The 22270-nt window shown below is 38.7% G+C and overlaps 2 protein-coding genes across 2 annotated transcripts in view; one reads left to right on the top strand and one right to left on the bottom strand.

Annotated features, from left to right (window-relative positions):
* Nucleotides 1–165: 165 nt before the first annotated feature.
* Nucleotides 166–7778, top strand: LOC104532390 (multifunctional protein ADE2; the record flags this gene model as incomplete). Its single annotated transcript, XM_010177584.1, has 8 exons — nt 166–363; nt 2425–2603; nt 3318–3497; nt 3588–3701; nt 5186–5269; nt 5373–5553; nt 6525–6683; nt 7368–7778. Coding segments are annotated over 8 exons (1262 nt in total), but the record flags the coding sequence as incomplete, so codon positions are not given.
* An 8095-nt stretch (nt 7779–15873) lies between these two features.
* The window catches only part of LOC104532389 (LON peptidase N-terminal domain and RING finger protein 1), a 10543-nt gene continuing 4146 nt past the window's right edge, over nt 15874–22270 (bottom strand). The window contains 8 exon segments of the mRNA XM_029087368.1: nt 15874–16637; nt 18168–18320; nt 18717–18879; nt 18994–19152; nt 20342–20463; nt 21052–21166; nt 22011–22101; nt 22187–22270. The exon segment at nt 22187–22270 is cut by the window's right edge and continues 12 nt beyond it. Of these exon segments, the coding sequence (XP_028943201.1) occupies nt 16479–16637; nt 18168–18320; nt 18717–18879; nt 18994–19152; nt 20342–20463; nt 21052–21166; nt 22011–22101; nt 22187–22270 (1046 nt within the window). The 3' untranslated portion in view covers nt 15874–16478.

The raw sequence follows: 22270 nt of genomic DNA, 5'->3' as shown, positions 1-22270 counted from the left end.
CGTGCGGTTGGGGGCTGAGCCCGCGCTCCCCGGTCACCGACTGCAGCGTGGGACCCTGCCGCGTCTGGCTCTGCGTGACCGCGAACGTGGTGGGCTTACGTGCGGAAGGGAAAAACTTCTTTCGATCTAAAACTGTTGTTTGTTTTTGTTTTTAAATTTCTCTAGACCTGAAACTTGGTAAAAAAGTTAATGAAGGTAAAACGAAAGAAGTGTACGAGCTGCCCGATATCCCGGGATGTGTTCTCATGCAGTCAAAAGACCAGATAACAGCGGGAAATGCGGCCAGGAAGGACCGCATGGAAGGGAAGGCTGCCATTTCCAATACAACAACCAGCTGTGTGTTTCAGTTGCTTCAAGAAGCTGGTAAGTATTTCAAAGGTAGAATACATGCCTGTGTATTACAGATACTGTTACAAAGCAGTATTGTATCTATATATTGGTTTATCCTGCCTCGAGACTCTGATGGTTCTTTTTGAGTATCTTTTCTCTTAGTTTTGCATTGCATTGTTCCCTTTGGTACTACAGAACCCAGCGGGTCGACTTGTTCTTATGGAACATGAGAGACTATCTGAAGTAATCTTATCACAGATAACACTGCAATAGTTTCTCCTGCTTGTTTGGACACACCCCTCATTCTCCCCTGTATTTTAGTCAGTTCTTCCCTACCCCCATGCCCCCTTGCCTGTAATGCTGGACTAGATGCATCTCACTTTTTTTACTACATCTGCCTGCCTAGAAGTCACTGCTACCTAGTAGCACTACCAGACTGTGTCTAAGCTGTGTGAAATTTGTGTATGAATGTTAAAAGATAAAATTAGAGTATCTTTTTATACTTTTCCCCCTCAGTTGTGTGTGCTGTATCAACGTACAGTTTATGTATGCTTTGCACCTAAACACTTATGAGGACTATATCACAAATGCATATATTAGTTTTGAATGTATCAGGGACTTAATGTTTACTTTAAAAGACTCAAAAGAAGGGAGCTCAAGCTTTCATGGAGTACATAACTAACCTGGGTCACTGAAGTAAGTTTTGCACCACACTTCCAAAAATGGAGCCAGTATCTTTGCTTTGAGAAGGCATTTTGAAGTATCTTTGAGAAGTTTGCAAGTTGCAAAGAGGAGTTTGTGCTCTTGGGTTTCTAACTTGAGTCTGCAAACAGTACTGCGATACAGGCAACAGAAACTTGGTTGACACTGCTTATAGCTGCATGCTCAGTGCACTTTGAACCGTTCACACAAAATTGTTTCAAGTACCAGCTGAGTTACTCCAGAAGCTGTATTATCTGTTATAAGGAGTAGTAATAGTGCTTGGCCAAACAGTAAAGTCCTAGCATCTTTCATATGTGGGGAAGAGAAAGGTGGTTTCTGTAGAGTTGTATCTACCGATGTTTCTATGCAAGTAGTTCTTAAAATGTGGGCTGAGACAAAGATATATCAAGTCATTCAGTATAATCCTCCTCAGTCGCTGGCTTTCTTGGGAAGCCTATTGCACATGCAGTACAAAGTAGCCTCCAGAGTCTTTCTGATCATATTTGCAGTTGATTAAAACTACTAGTTTTCATGTAGGAACAATTAATGAGTTGTTCTGCCTAATTCTTAAATGGTAATAGTTAAGGTAACGATCAACATATTTAATATCCTACAGATATGAACTTTAAATGTAAGGAAGCCACGCTGTAGAACTCTCAAAGGTCCTTAAATGGCTTGTACTCAGTAACTTCAGGCGCTGTGGAAAAACATGCAGAGTAAACCGAAGCTGCATTTTAAAGCAACAAAATAACTTTCAGGGTTCCTCTCCAGTTTGCTTATTTGACTGGCATAAATTGAGACAGATAATGGGAATGCCTTATCGTAGAAGTAGTTTGTTTGGCTTGTGCAACTCTTCTTAACCTACTCTTTCAAAGGTGATGATTTACAAAGTTCTGTTAAAGTTTCTCTCCCTTTTATAATAGAGCTAATGCCAGCCCTTCAAAAGCACGCATCTGTGCTGATGAAAAATGTAGTAGGAAACCATGCAGGGGCCTCAAGACCTGGATTTAGAAGTGACTTAATGTGCACTTGATTACTTCAACCATTTTGCTCTTGAGGGCAATGCAACAGAATCTGAAGAATCCATGTTAATACTGTGTTTTAAGACTTTAATTCTTCCTTTATGGCTCTGGAAGTGCAATAGAATAGAACTATTTCTTGGTTTGACTGGCAAAGCTCCTTTGTCTTCTGTTTCTCGCAGATGCCAGTTGGGCTTGGCAGTTGCCTTGCCCTAGGAGGAGGAAGGTGAGACTTCCCTCAAGAGTAAAATTGAAAAAAGAGTCATTTTGCACTCACAGTGCCTATCTGCACCTATCTGTCCCTGTTTTAATACAGGTTTGTGTGTGTGGAGTCTGCCTAGTAATGGAACTAAGCTGTCATCTTTATATTTAGGAATCAAAACAGCTTTTGTCAGAAAACAGAGTGACACAGCATTCATAGCAGCTCACTGTGAAATGATCCCAATAGAATGGGTGTGCAGAAGAATTGCTACTGGCTCCTTCCTCAAAAGAAATCCTGGTGTCAAAGAAGGATACAGGTTTTACCCACCCAAAATTGAGATGTTCTACAAGGTAAGTTTCCTTTCCTGTTCTGTTAAGCTTAAACAGAGCTAGAACTTTCTATTACCTTCTTTAAAATGCTGACAGATAAAGCAAGTAGCACTAGTGGCTGAGCAATCCTCTTAGTATTGGCAGTTTTGCCATCCTCTTGTTTTCTTGCACTCTTGTCCAACAGCTGTTTTGTCTAAAATGTATATAACAGGGCCATGAAAGAATAACAAGCCAAACTGTATGTAAAATAGACAAATGTTTTATTTATAAGGTATACAGAGGCTTGTTAAGCATAAGCCTAATGCATCAGTTGAAATGGATGTGTTGATATATTTGAAGAAATCAAAATAAACAGTACTTGCATGGTGAGGGTAAGTAGCTAGTCAGTCACTTGGGGTTCTGAACTTTAAGAATGTGTGCTGAAAAAAGTGTCTTGTGAAATATGACCTAAAGTGTTGTTTGTAGTGTACCCTTTCATTCTTGGGGCACTGTCCAAACTTGAAGTGCTTTTAAAGATGTTCAGGTGTTACAAGAGGTGTTTTCAATGTTGCTGTCACTTTTTTTAGTGCTAATAATAAAATACTAGTTTGAAGCCTGTATTTGGTTGGTTTTTGTTTTAGTTTTTTTGTTGTTTTTTTTTAAAAACAAACGAAACCTAGTCTTATCTTCCAATGTTTTTTTCCTCTTATAGCAAGCTTAAATTACATGATGTATATGTTTTGGTTTTCTTAACAGGATGATGCTAATAATGATCCACAGTGGTCTGAGGAGCAGCTAATTGAAGCAAAATTCTGTTTTGCTGGACTTACTATTGGCCAGACTGAAGTGGATATTATGGCTCGTTCTACTCAAGCTATTTTTGAGATCCTGGAAAAATCATGGCAGCCCCAAAACTGTACTCTGGTAGACCTGAAGGTATAAGAATCTGATTTCTCACGATTCTGAGTCTTACAGGAAATATATCACTGTGTAGTTCCTAAAACAGGATTCTTACTGTCTTTTTAGATTGAGTTTGGTGTTAATATTCTGACAAAAGAAATTGTTCTTGCTGATGTTATTGATAATGATTCATGGAGACTGTGGCCATCAGGAGACAGAAGCCAGCAGAAGGACAAACAGGTAGGTTTTAATCTTTACCTTCAAAGTCAGTTGGGAAGGAGAATGAAAAAAGTAAACCCTACAGTTAAACATCAGCTTTCAGAGCGGCTTTTTTCTAGATAGTCTTGTTCCAGAGTAGCTCATAGGGCTACTATGTACATTGTACCTAATGTACAATCCTGTTCTCATTAAATAGTTTATTTGTTTTGTGGTTTAAAAAAGAAAAAATCCTCTGCCTGTATATCTTCAATAGGAATGCCCAACAGCACTATTGACTGGAGCTATTGTAATGAAGCGTGGTGCTTCCAGGGGTAATAAGAATTACTGAATTGTTGTGCAGATGATAAAATAGTTGGATGATAAATCAGGAAAAATAGAAGCTTTGGTTCCCGGGTCTGCCTCCAAGTTTCTCTGTTTATTCATAGAATCATAGAATGGTCTGGGTTGGAAGGGACCTTAAAGATCATCTAGTTCCAACCCCCCTGCCATCAGCAGGGACACCTTCCACTAGACCAGGTTGCTCAAAGCCTCATCCAACCTGGCCTTAAACACTTCCAGGGAGGGGGCATCCACAACTTCTTTGGGCAACCTATTCAGAGTAGTATCCTCTACTAGTGGAGACCTGGTGATAAGAGGGATCTGCAGGGAGGATGCCTTTCTTCATTATTTTGGTTAAGCTTGAATTCAATATTTAATTGTCTCTAAGTGTTACTAACAGACTGGCCACATATGAGGGCTGCAAACATAATTTTGAAATAAAACTTGTCCTATATTTAAACTTTAGCAATTATACTTGTCTCTGACTTACCAGATAAGTAGTTACAAAAGAACCAGTTTGGGAATGCTGCTGCCATGGAGCTTCTGTGACAGTTGTTGAGAGCACTGACAGAGACCCTGTGAGAGAAAGTGGCTGTAAGCCACAGGGGAAGATTCCAAAGTGTGTGTGTGGGAGGAGGGGTATTACTTTTAAATTAGGAAGCAGAACTGCTCTATTGTTTACTTATCTGAATTCTGTAGTAGCATCCTTGAGTGAATTGCTCTGACAGTGCTTTTGCTCATCTCCCTAAAATAAGGTACATGATAACATCACACAGAACCTAGGTCGGCTAGTGCAGTGGTACTGCAGGCAGTGATCCTGTTATGGATCCAATCTTGAAATAGTTGTGTGTCTTTCCTTAAATTTACCCTTTGGGAAGCTTCCCAAACTTTGATACCATTGTGGCTAAAAGCCTTTCATGTTGCAAATGGCCATGAATTGTAATGCAGAAGATTGTTTATACCTACTGAGATGATTCTTCATGAAATAGCTCCTCCTTGCTTCTGTATTAATTCTCTCCTATATCTGTACCAATCTCAGTTCTCCTTCCTGTGGAATTGCTAGAAACTGGATAAATGTTTCAGTTGGGGTATTCTTACCAATTATTGTAGCAAAATGAGTGCTTTGTGTACCCAAAACACAAAGTTCAGTTTTTTTTTTTTTTTCCCCCCCCCCCCCCTCTTTTCAGTCCTATCGGGACCTGAAAGAAGTGACTCCTGAAGCACTGCAAATGGTTAAGAGAAACTTTGAATGGGTTGCAGAAAGAGTGGAGGTATCTGTTTTTACAAACAGCTTATCTAGACTTTGATAACTGCATGTCTTCAATCCTGTTGACTGCTTTTCTTCCCCCCCTCCTGCTTCATTCTTTTCCCTAGTTGCTTCTGAAAACAAAGAGCCAAGGTAGAGTTGTGGTGTTGATGGGATCTCCTTCTGACCTCAGTCACTGTGAAAAAATAAAAAAGGCATGTGCAACCTTTGGAATTCCTTGTGAGTTAAGAGTGACCTCTGCTCACAAAGGGCCAGATGAAACCCTGAGGATCAAAGCAGAATATGAAGGTAAATGTGAAGGAACTACTGATTTGGATTGAAACAATATCATGTTCAAGAATGACTTGGCAACTTTAAGATTTGTGCGGGGCTCTTAATCTTTTTGTTAAAGAGAACACCAGGCGGTTACAATGCTGTTCTACACTTGCTAATTACATAATGACACTTATAGACTGCACTAAGCAATTATGGAGTAATGTATTGCCTACTGCCCAGCCACAACTTCCATTACTCAAAGTCTAACCTCTGCTTTTATCCCAGTACCAGAACTACTGTGCCCAAGCCTCAATCACATTCATACACTTACAGTAGCATCTTGCTGATGATGAAACTCCCCTCTGAAACGAGGAGGAGTGATGGTTTTTCTAGCTGACTCTGAATACACTTGGATGTTGTTAACAAGACAGATGTTGCTCCCATCATGTTTTCCTGCCTGTTTCATGAAAATATTATTGCTCATTATTTTAGATGACATGAGAAAAAGATACTTAATTTAAATTATTATCTTTACCAAGAAAACTTGACATCTCGTAAAGTGTTTATAGCCTAGCAGAGGAGAGACAAGACCTATTTATTTTTGTGGGAGTATACTTTCTACTTGGTGAAACTACAGATGTAAACATAGTTGAGAAACACTTATTTTAGGTGAACTATGTAAGATTTAAGGAGAGGAACACTTCAAGATGCCAGAGGTTTAATGGCTTTGTTCTCCACAAAGCTAAGTGGCATCTATTCCTCTGATACTGAGACTTTCCCTCAGAGGCAGAGTAAGACATGGTAACTTCAGTTGTGGTATTTAGGATTTAGATGATATTTCTGTAAAGGGGGAAGTTTAGACACAGAATTCTAGTGCTGTGCAATGGAATTGACAAAATAACTGTGAACAGAATTGTGGACTCAGATAAAGTTCCCACAAAAGCAAGTGGTAGAGAACAGGGTGGACTACTTATTTCTGAATGTCTTTCTGCCTGCCCCCACAGGAGACGGAATCCCAACAGTGTTTGTTGCAGTAGCTGGCCGAAGCAATGGTTTGGGGCCAGTAATGTCTGGTAACACTGCTTACCCGGTTGTCAACTGTCCTCCGCTCTCAGCTGACTGGGGCACTCAGGATGTGTGGTCCTCTCTCAGACTACCCAGTGGTAAGATGGTCTTCAACTTACGCTCTTCTTCTGAGCCAGCTCTATTTTTGTGGTTGTTCTAGTGTACGTAGATATACAGACACACGCACAGCAAAGCACTGGAAAAGTAGCTGGGTCAGGAGTGAATAAAGTCTTTAGAAATATCTTGCATACAGTCTAATAAACAGAACAAATATTGCATTAGGAGTAATCTTTAGAAAAATCAAACCTTGGTTTATCCTTCCTAAACATTCCAGTTTTAAATTGGAATTGGTATTAATGAGGATTTAAATACCTGTTTTTCTTCTCGGTTATAGAGCTGCATTTTCCTTATGATCAAAAATAATAATAAAAAAAATCTTTCTCCACAGTCAGTGTAGGTAAGAGCTGAACTCTATCACTTCAGTGCAATGCTACCTGTATGGTTTAAACTTTGTTAGTGACTTTAATGGATGCTTGGCTACTAGGAGGCCCAGAAATGTTAGCCCTGTATAAGGAGAGTCACTTGGTCTGCTGGCTTTTGGTTTAAAATGCCATGAAGCAGTCATGTTAGAAGTAGTGGTAACACTTGACACTTCATTAGCTTTAAAACTAGATCATGTGGTTCCTGGAGGCTGAAACAAACATTGTCTGAAGTTGTTCTTCAAAGGCAGTGTTTTGTTTGACTATAAAATATGTGTTGATAAATGGCAATCTTCTCTGCAGGTCTTGGCTGTCCTACTACTCTGTCACCTGAAGGAGCTGCCCAATTTGCTGCCCAGATATTTGGGTTAAACAACCATTTGGTGTGGGCCAAACTGCGATCAAGCATGTTAAACAACTGGATCTCACTGAAGCAGGCTGACAAAAAACTTCGAGAGTGCACCTTGTAAGTCACACTAACAAGTAACTTTTATTAGTTATGCAAAGATAATGGCGTGCGTATTCATTCATGTTGGGATTTACATTTGGATGAGCTCAAAAGGCCTGCATCCTTTCTTACAGAAGAAAGCATTGTTAGAGCAGCAGATAAAGTCTGTTGTATCCTCATTCTTCCCTTGTGTATTTTTTTAATATAACAACTTAGTAAAAGATGGGGAAGTAGTATTTTAGGTATCCCTCTCTGTTGCTCCAAAATGGTGCTGTTCTATTTTTTCACGTATACTGTTAACTACAGACTTTGTCAAGAGAATGATTTGGTGCGATCTAAATAGAATTCAACTAGTCTTCTGTATTTCTGTAACAGTAATATTCTTCCATAGTAATAATGTATGTCCTGACCCTTATTAAATCAACTGGACTGCTCACTAAAGCCAGTGTTGATGCTGTTTTGCTTGCAATGATGGTATGCTTTCTTTAGCAATAAAATGGCAACATATGCTGTATTAATAGGAAAAGGGACTGGAAAAGTGTTTTAAGAGCCTGAAATAAACACCTGCCTTATTTAAAATAAGTATATACATACATATCTTTTTTTTTATATGTGCGTGTATACATAACCCATTAATATCTTCTGGAATGATGTGATAAAGTTGACACCAATTCTCTTGTTCATAACAAGCTATAAATACAAATGGTTTGAGTGAACTGTAACAAGGCTTGTTGCCTGTTTGCTGTAACTCTTGCCTAGTCCAGTCTTTACCCTTTTATACTAGGCAGGTCTCTGCGTTCCATACTTCTGAAGGGCCTATGTGATATTGTCAAACTGTCTTCATACACTTTAATAACTCTATTGTATATCTATATTTCCTCACTGTTCTTATGGAAATCTTACAGAACTGAAGGGGAGAATAAGTAGTAAAGCAACAAACTGCTGGGGGGAATCTAAGCATGACTGTCTTGCCTTTGCACACACCAGTCTTCTGAGTAGGTACGATTCTAACAAATATGCAATTACTCAGTGTGTAACATTTATGCTTTTACAATTATAAATAAACTATTGAATTCAAAATTTCTTCATGGAGATTTATTGAATAAGTAAACTCAAAAGTTAGCCATCACCTGTGGTACGTAACTTGAGAACCTTAAGTTAGGTAATAATCTTGTAAAAAGCTTACGCCCTAAAACCTGTGTAGAATGGTATTGGGGGACAGTCTTCTGGAAGATACTTATTACTTGATTCAGTGTCACTGTTAGAGGAAGCTGGGTTGCTTTGTTCCTAATGACCTGCTTTATGCTTGTGTGGTAGGTCAGGCTTACCCCTTCCTGTGAGAAACTGGATTAAATGCTGCTGCTGGCCACCTCCTTCACAGGAAGGGACCACAGTTGTATGGAAGAGCTCTCAGCAGTGCTCTCTTCTGGAGCTAAGTGCAGGGGTTTTTAAATTGGTCAAAGCTTACACTAAAGCAAAATAACCTGACCTCTTTCCTTAGTCTTTTTGCTTTTCTAATTAATTTCTAAATGAAACATCAGTAATAGTGAGGGCTAGTGATGGCAAAGAGGTTGAAAGTCCTCAGTGGCATACCATCTCTGTGGAAGCACTGACTTAAAAGTGAAGATCCTCTAGAGAGTGTGGTGGGGCGGGGTTTTTTTGGTCTTTTTTTGTTTGTTTGTTTTGTTTTTTCCAGGTAAGCTATTTACCAAGGTTGTACTCCACTGCAGACTTAATGCTAGCACATCTGAAAGTGTGCTGTTCGCTCTCCTAACAAGGTAGTGGTATTAACTTCAACTAGGAGAAAAATTAGTGAGTGAAAAGAAGTAAGAGCATGCTCTTTCTTTGCTTGGGTGAATTAATTGAATCATTTTATCTTGTACTTGGAGAAGAACCAGAGCCAGCAGGGTAAAGGAGAGTGCAGCACCTCATTCTGGTAGCAGCAGTCTGCTAGCTCAGCTGTGTAACAGCACATAACCCGAGGGTGAACTTTCAGAAGAGGTGAAGGTGTCATTTCCTACTCTTCCTCTCCCTACCCAACACTACACTGGGTGTTAGCTCTGATGGGTAATCAACCTGACAAGCTTATTAGTCACCCGACTGCCCTAGCTCCATGGTGACACAGCCAACCATTTGTGTCTCTTTTCCACCCATATTGCTGTTGTATTGCTGTCTCCGTAGAGTTTTCCCCCATGCAATAAAAATTAGTAACAATGGTGTGAGTGTTACACCTGGAATGTGCTCTACTGTCTCAAGCTACTTTTCTCAAATTACTTGCACCCTGATTATACTAACTTAATTTGTAAAATTTTGCCCATTTACACTGGGCATGAGCATGCCAAGTGCTCTAGTTGCCATGGAGATGGCCATTCTTCAGCTCTTGGATGGGTGGGTTGTTTGGGGCTTTTTGTGCAGTCTGTACTGAACTCTCAAAAGCAAACCCTTGCTTGAGCAATTGCCTCGCAAAGTACTGAGACCCAGCAGCTGCCAGTAACCGTGTGTTGCTGTGCTCAGCAGAAAAAACAAAATGGTGAAATAGCATCAGAAATCTTGAGCCATGTTTTAAAATAAAATCAGAGGTACCTGTGGCATCGTGTTTGGATCACATTGCAGTAGGCATGTCATATGCATTTTCAGAGCACACTTCCCTGTTCAAAACTTCTAAAAGCTAACACATGAGAAACCTTATTTCTGTCTGAGCCCAGAAATTAAGCAGTAAAGGTTGTTTGAACAATCAAGCCTTGTTTCAAGGTATGTACAGGAAGAGAACTTCAAAGTTTCATAGAAGGTTGATTTAAAAAAAAAAAAAAAAAAAAAAAAAAGCAAAAACCAAACCACCCCAAACCCTGAATTTCCTGCAGAGCTTAAGTACCTCTAGAATTGGGTTGCAGTCCCAGTTCCCAAATCCCTATTCCATTTCAGACTAAGTGTGTGCATTCAAAACTCCTCAGAGCTGCTATGCAAGGGCTTCTTGAGCAAGAGGGACCTAAAGCCACTTAAGCATCTGCTGTTGTGCTTTTGCAGAAGCATTTTGGATCCTGATGGGACAGAATAGCCTCTTGCTCAGGATACACAACGTCAGTGTTCCAGCCAGCATCTCAAGGCACACCTATTCACTCTGCAGGTTAGAACAGCCACCCAGGGTATAAGCCATTTAATCGCCTCTCTACTGGGGGACAGGGACAAAACTTAACTTTTCCCTCACTCTTAGAAGAGGGTTTTAACCACCACCACAGGCACATGGAGATCTGTTGGAAGGGATGATCTTAATTTCCCCTTTCTCTCCCAACCACTGTTTCAATTAGCTTCCTTAAATAAGGAACAGGGGCTGGACCACAGCAATGCTGCAGCTGTCTCTAGAGCTTTGGGTTTTTGCCTCAGGAGTCTTACAGCAGCCTTAGACAGATCCTGTTATCTTTCTTTGGTATGGAAATGATGACAGCTATGAAATATCAGTTCAACTACACTGGGAGCTTTCTGAAGGACTTCCTTCTTGAAGAGTATGCCCTGAGTGTAATGAAGATGTTAGACTTGGAAAAGAATATTTGTTGTTCCCCATAGAAGGTAAAATTCAAAACTTTTTGAAGAAGGAATTAAGATGTGTTTGCATGGAACTTGGTAAAAGAACTATAACAGCTTTTCTCTCTCCTCTCCTGATGACAGATGTCATCACCAGTAGGAAGAGATCTTGATAGAAAAATAGAACAGCAAGAAAGTGGCCAAAAGCTCAACAGATGCTTGAGAATATCAAGAATCAAGTTCAAGTCTTTTCAAGGACAGAGCTTTTCTCAAAAAAGTAACAGGTTGTCCTTCAGAGGAGCTTGGAGTTTCCACACTACTGGGATTTCATCCAGCAGGGGACCGTAGGTTGGTAAGTTGGATAAACTGGCCCAGGAAAGAGACCAAAGGAAAAACAACCACCGCCACCTTACAGCAGCATCAGGGAGAAGTGAGCCCGCTTTGCCAAGCACCTTGTATAGCTTGCTGTGCTGATAAAAAGAAAAACATTACTAGCTGACAGACTAGAAAGCTCTTCCATGCAAGGAACCAACGCTCACACAAACAGATGACATCATTAAGTTGTTTAAGATGTCAGGCTCCAGAGAATTTCTTACTTGGACTGTAAAGTGACCGTATTTGTCTTCATATAGCACAGCTCCCTGTCCCCAGTTCCCCATTACATCGTTTCCCTTTTGTAACACACGAGCATCTAGCAAATGGCCAGCTTACTAGCTAGTACAGGTTCACATTCTGTCTGTTTTATTTACAATATAGGACATTTTTCAGTCTTTCTTACCAAACAAAACCCCTGAACTAGAAGTACAGAGACTTCTTTACCAACTTTTTTCTACCATTCAAAACTTTTTGTCCTAGAGAGCCTGCCACATCCTCACAGGCACTCCTGACTGCATCTAAGCTACATCACTTGTACTGGCTCTGGTGCAGTTACTTTTAAATCCACGCTGAAATCCTGCTATTGGCCTTTGCTTGTAAAAGCAGCTGCAGTCTTTAGCATCCAAGAAAGTGTAAGTTCACCAATATCAAGGCTCAAATCTTAACTGAACCCTCTATTTTGCTTTGTTTTGGTAAAGGCTTTAGAATAACTTGGATCCTAGCATTACGCACTTTGAGCATTAAGCATTTTGCAGCTCTATTTATTTTAGTTGTAGAAAAGCACACGAGAGTGTGACGGACAGATTTCAGTATGATACCAAGTAGCATGGATACAACAATCCTTAAACAGGTACCTCATGTCTACTCACTAACTGGACCAACCTTCTTCCTGTTAGAAATGCAGTAGTAGATAGCCAGGTTTCCACAGTCAGACAGGGCTGAAAGAGCAGCATTTCGGACTTGGTCAGGTGCAGGCCAGGCAGTTATGGTTTGTCTCCTGCTCCTGAAGAGCTGCCCAAAGCCAAAGCTGCAGCCGTTCTCTCTGGGAACTGTCCCTGCCCCAACTGGTAATGTCAAGCGAGCACTGCCTTGGACTGTAGGTCTCCCTTGTGCTGCTGTTCAGAAGACTCAGTTGTGCAAATTAACTCGACCCTCACTTGTAACCAATACCAGTAAGGCTACAGTAAAATTCCAGTGTCTAGCAGGTAGTGACGCCACCCCCCACACACCAGGACAGAGCTCAAAGGAATGGGTTAGATGACTTATAAAACCAAAAGGATGGGCACACTGTCCTTGCAAGTCTTGTGAAACCTCTAGCAATGTTTGAATCTGGCCCAGTCTTTCACAGGGTTCAGAGCAAACTTTTCTCCCTACAAATATTCTAGCATCACTTCAGTTTCATAGCCACCCCTGCCAACATACAGAATCAGGATCACATTGGTTGGAAAAGACCTTTAAGAGTCCAACCATAAACTTAACACTGCCAAGTCTACCACTAAACCATGTCCCTAAGCACCACAACTACATGTCTTTTAAATACCTCCAGGGATGGTGACTCCACCACTTCCCCGGGCAGCCTGTTCCAATGCTTGACAACCCTTCTGGTGAATAAATTTTCCTAATATTCAACCTAAACCTCCTCTGGTGCAACTTGAGACCGTTCCCTCTTGTCCTATCGCTTGTTAGTTGGGAGAAGAGACCAAGACCCACCTCGCTCCAACCTCCTTTCAGGTAGTTGTAGAGAGCAATAAGGTCTCCCCCTCAGCCTCCTTTTGTCCAGACTAAAGAGCTGTCTCACAGCCATCTTTGCATCTTGTCCTTAAAGAAACTTAGGACCAGTAAAAGGCTCACAGAGAGACAACTTTCTAGAAAGAATGTGATTAAGTTTCTGTATTTGCCCACCAAAGCCTTTCCAAAAGAATAATCACATTAGATGGAGAAACATGAAGTTGCCATTTCACACCAAGAAAGCTGAAGTTTCTGAAAGTTCATTGGTTCTCACCCAGGGCATCAAGTTGCTACAAGAAATGCTGTTTGGTAAGACTAATTAAGGTAAAAAGACCAGAGCTGAGTATTAATCACGAAATACGAATTTTGGTGAGACATCTAAGCCACAATTTGGCAAGCCTGGGAATGAGTCCTTGCCAGGAAGATTTGAAAAATGCACATCAGTTCTGGGCAGATACTTCTCAGTGCAGCGACTCCAATGCTGCATGTTAACATACGTGCATATCCAATTCATTGTATAGCTATTCACAGATCACTAGTCTTTCAAAACATGCCTAGTTTTGTTCTCATACTTATGTAAGGAACATGTCTACATCAACCTGTCAGTCGTACAATCCCATAAATAAGGCACCTCAATACTCATTGGCTGGTCCAGAGTGCTTCCCAGCGAAGGAGATGTCCTTATGTCGTGACAGAGAACGTGAGAGGTTGACAATTTCCCCAGCAGCTGCTCATCAGCAGGGTAAGACTAATCATTAATGGTGCTGTACCTTGCCTACACAGCAAGCGAGCTTTCCCCTTTCCTCATGCTTAGACTGCTCGCATTACACTTAGAATTATTGTATTGTCAGCTTATATCACTGCATTATAACTTTATTATGGTATAATAAAGTTAATTAAACTTGGTCCTTAGTCCATAGCTGTTTTATCATCCAGTATGTAAAGAACCCTTGTTGTGTGACATAGGAGAAAAAAATTAGGAAATAAATAATCAAAAGAGTAAGGAAGTACTCCCCAAATTCACATCACTGTACAAAATATAGCACGGTATCTCTCCAAGATATTTACTGAAAGGTCAACATTCAGGCAAGCTGCTTGTTCTGCTCCATTCCAGCTGCAAAAAGTAACAAAGTCTGGTCCTCAAAACCACCACTTGAAAAAAATCTCAACTTAAACAGGCCACTTAAAAATCTTTCCTCCCTGTTCTCCATTTCCTATCATTCCAAAGAGCACCTACAATGACCACGTGTGTGGAACAGTTACTCAAGAGTAGTGCTTGTGATCAGTCTTACTGCAGCAGATGTTAATCACAGTAACTTTGCTTTTTTTGTTGTTGCTGTTTCTTTTTAATAACGTTTCCTCTTACATGGTTTACAATTCCAGAAGTAGAACTTACATATGCACAGGACAGTGCAAGCCAACTGACACTTTCTTATATTAATTTTTATTTTATTAAAAACTCATGAGAATGTATAAAAGTGCCTAGAAGCCACATCTTCCAGCAGACTAGGGAAGACTCAATTTCTTTTTGGCAAGAAAAAAAAAAAAAATTACCACTAGATTATTGGGGTATTTCTAACCTGGCTACAGGGACTTTTCACTGTTAGGAAAAAAAAAAACCCAAAAAACCTCCCCAAAAAAAACCCCAAACCTGTCACCTAAGCAAGGTCATGGCAATAAAAAGATTAAGTTTCTAAGGTTATAACATATTGAATTGGAGAAATAGGGGATCCCCTTTCTTATTATGCAAATAAAACTTTGCAAATGTTAATCCAGGACTTTATGCCTACAATAATGGGGAAATTTACCCTAGGTAGAAGTCCACAGGAAGAGTGATCCAGGAGATTTTGGGCTGCCTAATATCTCAAGCCTTAAACTCCAGAGGAGAATAAGGCTACAGCATCTGATTAGCAGGGCTATGAAATAATTTTCCTGTAAATGTTCCACAAGAACAGTTTCCCACAAATTTTTTGTGAAATGTACATCTCATACCTGAAACCATCTTAATTTCAATAAAGTAGATACAGAAGCAAGACATCAGCAAAAACTTGTCTGACCAATAATCAGTCTGAGACAGGTACTGTATCAGAAACAGATTATGTACATACCAATTACATCGTGAAGTGCCCACAACCTCAATGTAGGTTAAACATCTGCTTCTAGACTTAAAGTTAAGATCCCAGAATAGAAGCATATGGAAAATCAAAGTGATTTTTAGTTTCTGATAAAGTTAAAAATATTACAAACTTTTAGCTTTTATTGAAAATTAAATATATTAGCAAAAGCAAGATTTAAGAAATATTTTACAAATGATTTACATACAAGAAAGCCAGTATCAGACATATTCACAAATATGCAAACTTTTAATTACAAAAAGTACCTATTGGCAGCATGATGCTAACCTTGCCACTGCAGTGTGGTCTACTATTGATATGAGTAAGGCATAGAACTCACATTTGCACCAACTTAAAAAGTTCAAATAAACTTTAAGCTTTTAAATCCTGGATGCACAATCCCCAACACACACACACACACAATGCACGCTCCAAGATTTCTTCTTCAAAGCTCTATAAACTAAGTGTGTGCTCTGGAAGAACAGCCAGCCTGAAAAGTCCAGTAGAAATGTAACTGGTACTAGCATTTAGTTTTCAATTTCCTCTTTACCATGTACAGGCCTAGGTATGTAAACCATATTCACAGTTTAAGTATTTTTAGACAGAAGTACCTTTTTTTTTTTGCATTTGTTCCTTAAAATTGGCTCTCAGTTCAGCATACAGTTCATAATGTCACCTGTTTTGTGATGCATACATTTACAAGATAACTTAAAAATCTGTGCCATATTCATGGTCAAGATAATTCAACAGGAGTAGTAATATCCAACAGTGACATTCAATACTACATTTCAAATATTTGTGCAAACAGCAAAAGAACAGTTGGTATGAGGCAAACTTATTTGCAAAACTTTTAATACCTCCTCAGTGTTGTAAACTTGGACTGTCAGCCTTAAGTCCTGTGCTTCCCACAGCTTTAAAAAGTCAGTGGCTAAAATTATCAAGTCACAAAAATGTTCTCTTCTACATAGTGCAAATTGTAATGCAGGTAACGTGAAAAACATATCTAGCTGGATTGACTTTGTGCAATCATCAGTGGTCTTCTCTCATAGTTGAAGAAAGTGTGCATTCAAAGAACCACGTGGTTCAGGAAGTCAGGAGGGTGGGAAGGAGAGAGAAAAAGCAGTTCCATTACACTCCTCAAACCAGCGCTAGATGTGCAAAGGCAGCAAAAATTCCAGCTGCTACTACAACCAGAACAGAGCAACTTTTCAGGAAGACCCAGGCGGTTAGTCACTTGGACTGGTCTCTAGAAAAATATGTGAGTATATGTTGGATTTTTATCAGACGGTCTTTTAAAGACATCATGGAGAGAACTGACAGCTGATACCTGGGGTCTACTGGGAGAACAGCTAGAAGCCACCAACACCAAGCAGGACCATTGGGCATTGCCTAAAAATGAAAGATAAGCTCGTTACTCCTAACCAATGTAGTATAGTTGACTAACACGAAGATGTCAAAAGACAAAGTTGTCAAGGACTAGTTTAAAGTCTGATACTAACTAGAGAATTCCAGATCCATGAGATCAGAAGAGTTCTGAAGGGATCTATTCTGATCCCTCCCCAACTAAGACAAATAAAGTACACTTAAACTAAGCTTGATAAAGCAATTATTTTTAAGGCAACAAAGGAAGCTCATAGCTTCTTTGGGAAAACACGGCTAAGTATAGGACAGTCACCCAATAACAAATCTCCTCCATTACCGGTCATGCTATTCTTGAGGCTTGAATATTCTTGAAGCCTAACGTTTTCATTACAATTGTCTTTGCTGTATGTGAAGGACTCTTCTATCACCTCCTGGTTCCACTCCCTTCTCATTACCTCCTAGACAGAACAGGACTACTTCAGCAGTTTCATCTAAGTTAATTCTAAAACATACTATGTAACTTTTCCCTGTACTTTATTTAATTCTCTACACCAAACTGTAAATGTCATGCCCAGAACTGGACATAATACTCCTCAGCAGAGGTCCTATCACTGCAGAGAAGATTAATTACCTCAAATGACTTGCAAAAATATTACTGGTAGTGGTACACTCCAGGATGACATCACCCCCCTTGCATCTGTATTGCACAGTTGACACATTTGTGTTCTATTATAAATCTCCGTTACATATCCACAGTGCTACTGCCCTGCTAGTTATCCTGGTTTTGCACATTTACTTCCTCTTTCCTAGTATGTTGTTTTAAATCTGGGTTCGTTTTTTTTACTAAATTGTTCTAAAACTCACTTCTGAATTCATGAACTGGCCTCCACAGCATCTACAGTCCTCCCAGAATGGTTAACGGAGTCCTACGAGAGTACGCAGCAGATGGGTAAGGGACAGGCTCTCATAAGATCCCACTTCATATATAATTCCACTTTGAAAGCTAAATTTTACGTATTTGTAAATGTTACTTTTTCCAGCCTCCACTCTCTCAGGATCTCTCTAATCTTAATTAATTGTTTATAATGACCATTAAAAAAGATTGCTGCAGCTAGTTTCTTAAGAAACATTTGTCAAATCCTGGCAGCTGCAGCAGTTTATGGCACTAGCTCAGAAAGGAGGACAGCGTTATTTGTGATTACTGCTTTGACAAAGATTACTACCTGCACACGTCACAGCGAAGAAAATACTTTTTTTTTGACACTGAATTCTAATAGCTTTGCACAAACCAACAGTTTAAAGTGCTACTGGAACTTAAAAGTCCTCTCAGTTTACTAGTTTTATCTCCACAGCAGCCTATCATCCTTTCCTGCAAAAACTCAAAACAGTGACAGAATTGCCTTATGCTGCTCATCACAAAAGAAAAAAGATGCAAGCCTTGCTTCCCTCAAAGTTGGGGAAAAAAGGTCCTTTTTTTCTTTTAGCATTTAGCAGTTGTTAACAGGGTAACATTTTTAGAAACAAACACCTAAAAATTGGTATTAAATGATCTCTCACCTGTATATTTTCCTCCCTGTCAGGCATTGGCCCAAAGTGCTGAAGAATTTGAGTGCGAAATTTGTTTCTTAAGTTTTGGAACCAACTGCAGGCCTGATTGTAAACAAAGTTGTGAAGTTCTCTCAGTTTCTTTAGTTCTTCTTCATCAGCAACCTATAGGAGGAATGTTATAAATATCATTAAAGATATCATTAGAGACAGAGAAACAAGGTGTTTAAGCTAAAATCATTCAATTTCAACTATATTTAGATTTCTTGCATTCTCCTAAACATTGACTGCCAATGACTAAGTAGTAAAGAAGTCATGTGATATTTTAACAAGTTACAGCTTCCAACTATTGTTCAAACAAAAAGCACAGTATTTATTTGTTGCTTTATAATAACAAAAAAATTAAGCTAGCTTCTGTTTCTTCCATTTCTTCCATGTGCTGGCACTGAATCTTCCAGTGGTCTAGGGACCTAGAACTTTGAAACTGAGCTCTTAAGAATAAATCAAGCAAAAACCTTGAGATATTAATACTAGGAAGTATTTAGACAGCATTCTGGATACCTTAACATCTTCCAAATATTCGATGTCTGCAGTGCAATAACCATCTTTCATCCCTCTTCGTAAGACTCTAAATCTTTTTCCACCAACTGTATCAACAACAGACCGTCCATCAGGTAGAAAATGAACGTTCCTAATTTGCAGCATGCATCCATAGTCTGCAAAACTGGAGAAGAGACCTTATCAATAATGCAATTACACACTTCTGAAAGGACACTTTTTACAATTAAAAAAAGAAGACATGGGAGATGAGAAGCTTAGAATTAGGATGTAAACCTACCCATTCTGAGAATCACTTATACACATCCCAAACTGTTTAGTCCCCGTTTCCATGCTTCTGCGAATCATTAGTCGATATCTTGGTTCAAACACATGTAGAGGGCAAGGCACAGTAGGATATGCCATAGTGCAAACAAACATTGGAACATTCTTGGTCAAGCTTCAAGAGAACATCAAAAGAAATACGTGGCTTAAAAATCTATTAACTGAACTATGCCAAGACAATACTTTTTCAGTATATTTGCTGCATTTGAGGTCATAAAGCATTCTTTTGAAAGTTTAATAAGTACATTGAGTAACTGTCCAAAGGATTAAAAACACATACTAATAACTGACTAAATAACATATTTACTGATTTGAATGCCTACTGGACAGTAAACCTCAGTTACCTAGTTAGTACCTAGTCAGTGAATGAAGGGCTTTGTTTTGGGGACAGGGGTGTTAGCTATTTTTTTACTTTTTGTTTTAGTTTCAGTCATACAAGCCATTATGTGCTCAGAGTCACAGTTTTCCTGGAACTAGAAAGATGTAGCAGTAACTACACAGTAGCTAGGTCATCTTTTAGATTATTCTCAATTATGGACTCCAGATCACAAGATGCAACCCAGGGTATAATTTTTACATCCTGATATGCCTCAGCAGGTCTAATTGAAAAAGAAAATATTTTTTCATGCTATTTTATCAAGTATGTACAGATGATAGTTGATACAAACAAATTAGCATTAAAACATTACCAGGTATTTAATTTTAATACCTTTCAGATGATGAAACATAATCCTAATGTATGGATTCTGTTACATAAGTTACATGAGCTAGTTTTAAATAGTTTTCCAACATTTGTATCTACAATAAATGAAGTTTTATATATCTGAAGAACTCTACTAGAGATAAACATCAGTATTACAAAAAAATCCCAAAGACTTCTTTTCATCACATCTATCTTTATAGAATTTATGTCTATCATGAACTGCTTTCAAAGAAATTCAGTTATCTGAGACTGCAGCCAACTCAAGGGGACAATTCCATCAACAGCAGCAAAGCTAAAACAAACTCCAAAACTCCAACACACAGAAAGAGAAACAGAAGGGCAAACGTATTTTGTAGAGGACTTAAGAGCCTCACATTGCTTCTATCAAAGTGTGATTTTTTTATTTCCACAGTAGTTAAAAACCTGTAAATTTTCTGAAACACACATTTAAGACACCAAATTAACATGTTTTTCTACTCCTTCTTCTACTCCTTCTTGCATCCATGCCATTATTAATAATCACAAAAGTGATAAAACATTCCTAAGAAGTACTTCCATACTAATCTCCCAAGTTTTCTAGATAAAAAGATAGCAAGCTTACTTTGAGTGTTCAGCAGTTTCTTCAGCATGAATTCTTTTTCTCTCATATAATTCATCAGACAAATATTTCATTATTAACTCCTCCAGCAGTTCTGTGATGCTGTATTTTCTGCTTGCAAGGTACTGAAGCAATTTAAAAAAAAATATAATATTTATTTTCACATATATTAACAAAAGACTTGAGAACATGCAGCTTTTATTTATAACCATGATATATGAAATGTGTCGTAAATTAGACTTAAACCCATAAAAACTTAAAAGCTTTGAAGTTCTTATGTTTCATAACTTAACAGTTGATGTTACTCTAATATTTGAAAATTAGTTTCTCTATTTTAGTTCTTCGTGTCTGACAACTCAAGTGCCTAACTCAGTTTGTATTTCTACGCTTACCAAAGACGGAATTGATTTCCCATAGGTTATGCAGCCGTACAAATAAGGAAAGTGTGCAGAAATCAGAGGTTTTACTAAATAGTTACCAGAGTTTACAAACACTCAGGATTTAATTACACCAATAAAGTAGATGGTCACAGAAACACAAAACCTCTAAGACCCAGACACAAGCCTAATCAACTTGTATTGACGAAGTTTGTCAAGTTTTCCCTTTCTAGCAGCAATCCATAACCCGAGCGAATCCAAGTCACTGGGTCTAAGTGAAACAACCTTTAAAATTATGTAATATTTATATCTGTAAGCTCTGCTGAGAAACAGTACCTCTTTCAAACTCTCCTTACAGAGTGGACACTGAGGAGCATGGTCTAAACATCGTTCCAAGCAACCTTTGCAAAAAGTATGTCCACAAGGGGTTGTCACTGGCTCAAAGAATAGCCTGAAACAAAGTTATTAGCAGTTAGATACCACAGCAAGCGTACATTTTGCTAAAAAAGTCAGTGATCAACTTCTTTAATTTTTAATACTAGTGATACCATAACAAAGCAGAGAAATGTCTCCTTATTCTACTTTTTCCCCTGTACTACAGTTTGTTTCCATTTACCACTGCATCATTCATTTTTTTGTGTTTTCTGATGAATCTGACATGTTTCAACACTCTAAATATCTAAACATTTATCCCAATGTACAAAGATTTTGGTCTCACTAGACAGAGATTCAGAATATGCAAAATTAAGTGATGCTTTGAGGAGCTAAGTTGTTTTAATAGCAGTACTAAGTAACGTAACTATGGACAGTTTACTATACACCATATGTTTTAAGGTGTTTATTCTGAAAACCAAAATGACGCAGTAAGTTTTCAAATACATCAGCTATGTTTAAGTAGACTAACATTCTGAAGTATCTACATCTCCTAGTCAAATATGAGGTTCACAGGCAATACTTCTAAGCATTAAACTTTCAAAAATGAGAAGTTCAATATTTTTATTGACTGAAAAACCCCCTAACATTTAACCACAAAAGATCCTGTCCTTTTCAGGTTACCAGTTAACAACAGCAAATTTAATTTAAAAGGCAGCTTGATTAAAATAATTCTGTATTATATAACACTAAGGCAAGTGACATATTTAAATAAGCATTTAGCTGCAGGGATAGAGGAAGGCTGAAATTTATTGACTGGTATCAGAACTCATCACAACCTGCACATACCTCAGTTTATATCTGTAACAGATACATGGCCAAGCATCTAAAATAGAAATATTAAATCATGGAGAAAATCTTACCTCATACAGAGAGAGCACTCAAAATCCGATGCATCAATCAAATCCTCCGGAACTGTTCCAAAAGCCAGTGTCATGTCCCTTTTTGTACTTTCTAAGGAAAAGCAAGGCAAAATACTCCTTCAAAGAAACGCAGAAAACAGTAAATACTTTAAACTTCAAAGTAAGAGACTGTTTACCTCCTTGCTTTTTGTGTTTGTTTCTTCCATCTTCACATACAACTGTATCCTGTTCTGAAAATGAAAGCTTTCTTTTCAACAAAG

This window comes from Antrostomus carolinensis, unplaced genomic scaffold (assembly GCF_000700745.2).
Source record: "Antrostomus carolinensis isolate BGI_N321 unplaced genomic scaffold, ASM70074v2 scaffold41511, whole genome shotgun sequence".
Taxonomy (NCBI): domain Eukaryota; kingdom Metazoa; phylum Chordata; class Aves; order Caprimulgiformes; family Caprimulgidae; genus Antrostomus; species Antrostomus carolinensis.
The sequence above is the reverse complement of the archived record's forward strand: the minus strand, read 5'-3'. Positions and strand labels throughout refer to the sequence as shown.